At 50.0% G+C, this 8875-nt stretch overlaps 1 protein-coding gene across 2 annotated transcripts in view; it reads left to right on the plus strand.

Moving 5' to 3' along the window:
• SDSL (serine dehydratase-like) overlaps positions 1-4608 on the plus strand; it is a 30431-nt gene extending 25823 nt beyond the window's left edge. For both annotated transcript variants that reach the window (XM_011997924.1, XM_011997925.1), the window contains 2 exons: positions 3081-3205; positions 4218-4608. In XM_011997924.1, the coding sequence (XP_011853314.1) occupies positions 3081-3205; positions 4218-4411 (319 nt within the window). In that variant the 3' untranslated portion in view covers positions 4412-4608. The remainder of the gene's footprint in view (positions 1-3080; positions 3206-4217) is intronic.
• Positions 4609-8875: the final 4267 nt, after the last annotated feature.

Consider the following 8875-nt stretch of genomic DNA (forward strand, 5'->3'; position numbering starts at 1 on the left):
CCTTCCTTCCTTCCTTCCTTCCTTCCTTCCTTCCTTCCTTCCTTCTCTTTCTTTCTTTCTTGACAGTCTGGCTGTGTTGCCCAGGCTAGAGTGCAGTGGCATGATCTCGGCTCACTGCAGCCTCTGCCTCCCGGGTCCAAAGGGCTCGGATTACAGGCATGAGCCACTGCGCCCGGCCTACCTGGAAATCCTTTGTACTGTCTTATGTCTGAGCTGTTGCTTGTCCTGCCCCTGCCACCTGGAATGCCAGCCCTGCTTACCCTGAGGAAATCCTCTTACACTGGCTGGGCATCTCTTTTAGTAGAGACGGGGTTTTGCTGTGTTGGTAAGGATGGTCTTGAACTCCTGACTTCAGGAGATCTGTCTGCCTCGGCCTCCCAAAGTGTTGGGATTGCAGGTGTGAGCCACTGCGCCCGAGCCTACCCTGGATATTTCACTTGAATGGAATCATATACTACGTGGTCTTTCGTGTCTGACTTCTTTCACTTAGCATCATATTTTCAAGGTTCATCCACATTGTAGCGTGTGTCCGTGTTTCATTCCTTTTTATGGCCAAATATTATTTTACTGTATGAATAGATCACACTTTGTTTATCCAAACATTTGGATCCTTTCCACTTTTTGGCTATTCATTATTGTGAATAGTGCTGTTATGAACATCCATTTACAAGTTTTTGTGGATGTATGTTTTCGTTTCTCTTGGGTCTATGCCTAGGAAGGAAATCGTTGATACCTTTGTTACCTTTGAGTCCTTTGCTCTGCCCCCAGCGGAAAGTGTGTCCTTCCTCCATTGCTAATCCACAGAACCGTTTTCTTCCTCCACTTAAACCCATCGATGCCTCTCCCAAGCTCTCAGGCTAAAATGCGGACCACTCCCCACTCCACCCCAGCCACCGGCCTGTCCTCCAGTCCCTTGAGTGGGTAATGTTTTTCCCACCTCTGAGCCTTTGGACAGGCTGTTTCCTCTTCATAGCACACTGTTCCCCCTGTCCCACTCTTCTTGAGCTCCTGGCCTCAGGCGAACCTCCCACCTGGGCATCCCAAAGTGTTGGGATTACAGGCATGAGCCACCACCCCCAGCCACCATCTTACTCTTCTATGGGCTGGTTTATCCTTGTCTCTCACATCTCAGACCCTCTCCACAACACTCCCCTTGGGGAGATGCCCCTTCTGATGTTCTCCTTCATACTAACTTACCACAACGTGCATTTATTGACTGGTTCTTGTGTTTGCTTATTCATCACCATCTCTCCCACAAGTCTGTGCTCTTAAATAACCACAGTAGCAATAATAGTAACTGCAACTAACACTTCTGTCAGATTCACTAAGCATCAGCCTTGTTCTAAGCACTTTAAATATTTTAACTCACTTGGCCAGGTGCAGTGGCTCAGTCTGTAATCTCAGCACTTTGGGAGGCTCAGGTGGATGGATCACCTTAGGTCAGGAGTTTGAGACAAGCCTGGCCAACATAGTGAAACCCGATCTCTACTAAAAATAAAAAATTAGCCAGACATAGTGGTGTGCACCTTAATCCTAGCTACTCAGAAGCTTGAGGCAGGAGAATCACTTGAACCCAGAAGGCAAAGGTTGCAGTGAGCCAAGATGGCACCACTGCACTCCAGCCTGGGTGACAGAGCAAGACTCTATCTCAAAAGAAATTTTTTTTTTTTTTAACTCAATCCCCATGATAATCTCATGAGCCCATTTTCAGGTGAAGGAACGAAGGTTCAGAGAGGTGAAGTGACTTTCCCAAGGTCACACAGCTGGTATGGAGCCAAATTTCAAAACGAGGCAACCTGGCTCCAGAATCTGTGTTCTGGGCCACTCTGGGGTCAGAGGCTTTCCCAAAGGCTCTCCTGGGCCTGAAACACACTGCCCCACTCACAGCAGGTGCCAGCAGGTAGTGATCCCAAGCACAGAGGTAAAGACTGTGAATTCTAGAGCCAAACTGCCTGGACTTACATCTGTCTTCTGCTACTGATGAGCTGTGTGCCTTCAGCTAGTTACTTAACCTCTCTGAGCTTCTGTTTCCCTCCCTGTAAAATGAAGCTGATATGTTTTTAACTCAAAGGGTGGTTGAAAAGATTAAAACAATATCCATACATCCAGCACATTGTACACATTTAATAAACATTAGCTATTGGCCTGGTGTGGTGGCTCATGCCTGTAATCCTGACACTCTGGGAGGTTGAGGTGGGAAGATGATGTGGGCCCAGGAGCTCAAGGCTGCAGTGAGCTAACAATACACCACTGCACTCCAGCCTGGGCCACAGAGCAAGACCCTGTCTCAAAAAAAAAATGTATCGATTTAGGTGGGGCACAGTGGCTCATGCCTGTAATCCCAGCACTTTGGGAGGCCAAGGCAAAAGGATCACTTGAGCTCAGGAATTCAAGACCAACCTGGGCAATATAGCCAGAGACCCTGCCACTACTAAAAATAAAATTTAAAAGAAAAAAATGTATTTATAGTATAGATGTGATATTAATGAATAACATGGAAAAGAATCCCTTTCTATGCTTGGCTTTCTGGGGTCTCTGGAAGGAATGGCTCGATCATGGCTGCAGAGTCAGAGGCACTGATGCACATTCAGTGTTACTCATTCAATGGACACATGATTTTTTTTTTTTTTTTTTTGAGGTGGAGTTTCGCTCTTGTTGCCCAGGCTGGAGTGCAATGGCACGATCTCAGCTCACTGCAACCTACGCCTCCCGGGTTCAAGTGATTCTCCTGCCTCAGCCTCCTGAGTAGCTGGGATTACAGGCATGCGCCACCACCCCAGCTGGTTTTTTGTATTTTTAGTAGAGACGGGGTTTCTCCATGTTGGTCAGGCTGGTCTTGAACTCCCGACCTCAGGTGATCTGCCCGCATCGGCCTCCCAAAGTGCTGGAATTACAGACGTGAGCCACGGTGCCCAGCAGGGACACTTGATTTTTGAGCACCTCCTCTGTGACTTATAATGCTGAGCTCCAATCAGCCCATTGCAGGATAGGAGGGGGTGGCTGGGGCTGGGGAGAAACCTGATTCACCAGCTCTTCCCTGAGCCCCTGGTCTCCCTGCCCCACCCTGCTCTATCCTGCAGCGTGGCCAAGAGCCTGGGTGCCAAGACGGTGGCCGCTCGGGCCCTGGAGTGCATGCGTGTGTGCGAGATCCACTCTGAAGTGGTGGAGGACGCCGAGGCTGTGAGCGCTGTGCAGCAGTTTCTGGGTGAGTGAGCCCTGTCCTCCGCCTGGGCTCAGAGACCCACGAAGTCCCTGCGTCCTCTAGCAAGAGTGTATTCTCTCTTATCTGTATCCTCAGCACCAGGCACTGGCTAGGTGTGCAGTTACTGTGCACTAAGTACACGTCGAGTAGATGGAAGGGGGTGAGGGTAAAGAAGGAGTGTGTCCTGCTGATCCTAGCCCCCAGACTTTTGTACATGCTGCTCCTCTCTCTGGCTGGCCCTGCTCCCTATTGGTTTGATGTGACTGAGGGCTATCAGCCATTACGGCACCTCCTCCAAGAAGCCTCCCCTGATCACCCACCCCACCCTGCCTGGGTTGGGGACCTCCAATGTACCACTCCCTGTATTCATAACCTCCTGGTTCTTATCTCTCTACATCACAGATTGTGAGCCCCATGAGGGCTGGTGTGTCTTAGTCACTGATGTGTCCCTAGGGCCTTCCTGGCATAGGGCATGGCAGGTAGTAGGCACTCAATAGATGCTTGTTGATTGAAGGGATGAATGTATGAGTGAATGGAAAGGTGGATAATGGATAGATGGACAGTGGATGGATGGACGGAGGATAATGAAGTGATGGATTGATGAATGGTATAGAAATGAATGGATGGATGGACACATTGATTAATGAACGTGTTGATGGATGGACATACAGTCAAATGATGGATAGGGGAATGGATGGATGGATGGCTGTGAATGGGTGGATGGATGGATATGTTGATGGATATGTACACTGATGGATGGACAGATAGATAGTCTAATGATGGATAGAGGAATGGATGGATGGATAGAGAGATAAAAGGTGGATGGGTGGAGGGATAGGAGGCCAGGCTGATGGATAGGGAGAGCGTGAGACAAGTGATGGATTGCCAGCAGAGCAGATGAATGGCTGACTGGCTGGAGAGATGGCTGCAAGGATCTGCAGTGCCCAGGGCCTGCTGAGCACCAAGTGGTTCTTCTTCCCTTTCCCTCTTCTCTCCATTCCCCTGATCCCGGCAGATGATGAGCGTATGCTGGTGGAGCCTGCCTGTGGGGCAGCCTTAGCAGCCATCTACTCAGGCCTCCTGGGGAGGCTCCAGGCCAAGGGCTGCCTGCCGACTTCCCTGACTTCAGTTGTGGTCATTGTGTGTGGAGGTAACAACATCAACAGCCGAGGGCTGCAGGCTCTGAAAACCCACCTGGGCCAGGTGTGAGGGGTCCCAGCCTGGCCCCAAAGACCCCTGAGAGGCCCATGGACACTCCTGTGGCTTGATGAGGAGGGCTCAGTGCTGGTGGATAGCAGTGGAAGCTGCCCTGTGCAACTGTGCTGGCTGCCTCCTGAAGGAAGCCCTCCAGGACTGCTCCTTTTGACTCTCCGACAACTCCAGCCAATAAACACTTTCTGAGTTGAGTTTGTGACTGCTATGGATCCTATCTTTCCATGTCAATGAGCTCACAGGAGACACACTACAGTCCTGTTGCCACTTCTGTAATAAAGTGACTCCAAGTCCCATCTTAGGCAACAAAGCCAAGACTTGAAAACCTCAGTCTCTAAAGGAATTCAACCATTCTGAGATCTTAAATGGGCTTCCTTTACCTAGTGGACCAGCCCAGGTTGACCAGGTCAGGAAGGAGAGGGAGACGTTCTATCACTTCTCAGGCCTAGGCAGGAGAGGAAAATAACACCAGTCTTCATCCAGTGCTTGTTATATACCAGAAACTCTGCTAAGAACTTTCTATTCATTGTCTTCTTTAACATTCACAAAGGTACTAGGAAGTAAAACCATTATTACCATCCCCATTTTACACATGCGGAAACTGAGGCTCGGAAAGTTTACATAACTTGCCCAAGATCACATATCTAGGATATGTGATCACTTGTCTCACTCTCCATCCATCAACCTGATCACCTATCCCTCCAACTATCCATCTTTTATCTCTCTATCCATCCATCCATTCATGTACCCGTTATTAGACTGTCTGTCCATCCATCAGTGTATCAATCCATCCATTCATCCATCCCTAATCCATTAATCCATAATCCATCCATCCATTCATTCATAAGACATCTACCCATCCATCCATCAATTCCTCTATCATTAGACTGTCTGTCTGTCTATCCATCGGTGTATCAATCCATCCATTCATCCATCCATAATCCATTCATCCATAATTCATCCATCCATTCATTCACAAGCCATCCACCCATCCATCCATCAATTCCTCTATCATTAGACTGTCTATCCATCAGTGTATCCATCCATCCACATATCCATCCATTCATCTATAATCCATCCATCCATCCATCCATCCATCCATCCATCCATCCATCCATTCCTCTATCCATCATTAGACTGTCTGTCCATCCATCAGTGTGTCCATCCATTCACATATCCATCCATTCATCTATAGTCCATCCACCCATCCATTCATTCATGCATCCATTTCTCTATCCATCAATAGACTGTCTTTCTCTCCATCCATCAGTGTATCCATCCATCCACATATCCATCCATTCATCTATAATCCATTCATCCATCTATAATCCATTAATTCATCATCCTCTTTCATTAGACTGTCCATTCATCAGTGTATCAGTCCATCAACATATCCATCCATCCATCCATCCATCCATCCATCCATCCATCCATCCATCCATTCATACATTGATACATTCATCCATCTAGCCATCATTAGACCATCTGTCTGTCCATCCACCAGTGTATCCATCAGTTGACATCTACCCAGGTTCAAACTGATTTTCAGGGTCACTCTCGATCTGAACTCTCTGTGTGGGGGTGGGTGGTGGTGGAATATTGAGGAAAGGGTAGGTGGGTCTGGACACACCTGTGGGTCATGGGCAGAGGCAGGTTCTGTGCCTGTAATTGGGAACCTCCGACTTCTGGGAAGTCTCTCTTAGAAGGGGATGGAAAGTTGTGCTCCTTTGAGCCACAGGGGGGCAGCAAAGTGTCTCCTATGGGGAAGGCTGGCTCCAGGCAGGAGAGACCCTCTCCGTGGGTTCTCCTGGTGGCTACCTCTTGTGGGGCCCTCACCCCAGCTGGGCATGCTGAGGTCCACATGGTTGTGGCATGCAGGAACCTTTTCCAACCCCTCACCAGCCTGCCGGGAAGCAAAACTCAGAGAGTGCAGGGTCTGTGCAGCATCACAAGCCCTGGCAGAACTTGGATCCTGGCCCCCCAGCGACGTCCTCTCTCCTGACTCATGTGGGCTGTATGACCTTGGGCTAGTGCCTTCCCTTCTCCAGGCCTCAGGCAGCACCTTGTGCTGTAGGAGGCCCACTTTCCACTTCCCACCTCTTCCTTTGTTCAAGCTGTTCCCTTTGCCAGATGCCTCCTCCTTTTTCTTCTTTGTTTTTTAGGGACAGGGCCTCACTCTGTTGCTCAGGCTGAAGTGCAGTGGCAGGATCATTAACTCACTGCAGTCGCAAACTCCTGGGCTCAAGCGATCCTTCTGCCTCAGCCTCCCGAGTAGGTGGGACCACAGGCATGTGCCACCATGCCCGGCCAATTTTAAAGTATTTTTTGTAGAGATGTGGTCTTGCTCTGTTGCCCAGGCTGGTCTTGAACTCCTGGGCTCAAGCCATCTTCCTGTCTTGGCCTCCCAAAGTGCTGGGATTACAGGCACCATGCCAACCCCTCCTTTTCTGAAGAGCAAGATTTGAGAGTGACCGTGACCTCCCTCTGTGCCCCTGCTGCCTTGGTCTCATTTTCTCTTTAACTCCAGACGCAACTCTTGGTAGCCAGGTACCACCCCCATCAACCCCGCCACCCATCAGCTCCAGAAACCCCCAGGAGCCAGCCGCATTTGCTTGGAGTCATGCTTTGTGAATTCTGCAAACACAGGAGACATTAAGAGCACCAGAGCTAGACACAGTCAGACCTGAGCCTGGAATCTGTTCCTGCTTAGCAGCCTGGGCATCTTGAGCAAAGGATGCTCCTTCTCAGTGCCTCAGTGTCCTCATCCATAACATGGGTGATTGGAGGATTGTTACTGTGGGCACGACATAGCTAGTCTTTCAATAAATGTCCATTTTTACTGTCTCCTGAGCATTCTTCCCCAAACAATGAGAGGAACTAGAATTTATTCATGTATTGAGCACCTACAGTATGCTATGGTCTTCAGCAGCTGTTTCATTTAATAACCCACTTGGTAGATACTATTATTATCCCCATTTTTGCAGACGAGGAAACTGGGGCATGGAGTAGTTCAGCCACTTAGTCTGGGTCATCCAGCTGTAAGGGAGCCCTGATATGTAGAAATCTGAGGCTCATGTGTCTAACCACTCAGGCTCGTACACCTCCTTTCCTTTGCTTAAGCTCTGTCCCCTGCCTGCCGTGCCTGCTATGCTTCTGAATCCTACACGTTCTTCACAGCCCAGTGTGAGTGCAGCCTCCTCCCTGAAGCCTCCCTGGATTGGTTCAGCCAGTGATGATAGTCCCCCAACCCATGCTCCTCCAGATGAGCTGCAGAGCCCATCTCAGCTCCAGGTGTTCTGTCTCCCAGCCGGGCCTCCCCACCCACAGTCTCGTGCTGTTGGCTCCCCTCCTGGGAGACTTGTCAGCTGCTGTTTGCTTCTCTCTTGGTCTCAACGAGTTGGAGATAAGAAGCCGAGGGGGCTGTTGACCCTGTCCAGATAACACATGTCAGTTAACTCAGTTTAGCCCTTCCTGGTTGACACCCAAGAAACACCAAGAGCAGGGATGAGGCACAGGGAGAGAGCCAGGAGATAGGGGAGTGTTTGAAGCTGAGGTCATGGCTGCTATGACTTATAGCAGGGACAGGTTCCAAAGGCAGAGGCTCTTCCAATTCTGCCTTTGCCTTCTTGGCCTCTCAGCTGGGGAAATGGGGAGCAGGGGCCTCTCTGTGTTTGTCTAGGCTGCATAAAAAACACTGCAAACTGGGCCACCAGGTGTGTGTACCTGCCTGAGATATGCCCAGCCTCCCACCCTAGCTGGGGTCCCTCTCCTGAATCTGGGGGCCTCTTTGGCTACCTGTGGCTTCTAGCAGCTGAGGCTCCCTGTGTCCCCTCCCCAGGATGACCCTAACACCTCTGCCTCCAGGGACCTCCCCTCCATCTAGTCCTTCTTCCTAGTTTTAAAGCCAGGTGACAGGGAGGCTTGGAATCTCACCTTTTGTTCTGAGGTGCTCTCACCCCAGAGCTGGCCCCACGCAGGGCAGGGACATGAGGAGGGGGACCCAGGTTCAGGCCTGCTCCTCCCCAACCCTGTCCTCAGCCTTGGCAGGAGCCCAGTTCAGGGCAGAGTAAATGCCCCAGCACCTGCCGAGGATGGTCTGACTCTCATGTGGGGAAGTGATGACTCAGACTGACTTTGTGTCTTGGTCCATTTGGGCTGCTATAACAAAATGCCATAAATGGGGTGGCTTATAAACAATGGAAATGCATCTTCACAGTTCTGGAGGCTGGGAAGTCCAAGACCAAGATACTGGTCTTGGTGTCTGGTGAGGACCTGTGTGTGCCCTCATCAACAGCCATCTTCTCATGTTGCCCTCCCATGGTGGAAGGATGTCTCTCAGACCTCTCTTATTTTTATTTTTTTTATTTTTTAGATGGAGTCTCACTCTGTTGGCCAGTCTGGAGTGTAGTGGTGTGATCTCGGCTCATTGCAACCTCCTCCTCCTGGGTTCAAGTGATTCTT

Source organism: Mandrillus leucophaeus, unplaced genomic scaffold (genome assembly GCF_000951045.1).
Source record: "Mandrillus leucophaeus isolate KB7577 unplaced genomic scaffold, Mleu.le_1.0 Scaffold55, whole genome shotgun sequence".
In the NCBI taxonomy this organism is placed as follows: domain Eukaryota; kingdom Metazoa; phylum Chordata; class Mammalia; order Primates; family Cercopithecidae; genus Mandrillus; species Mandrillus leucophaeus.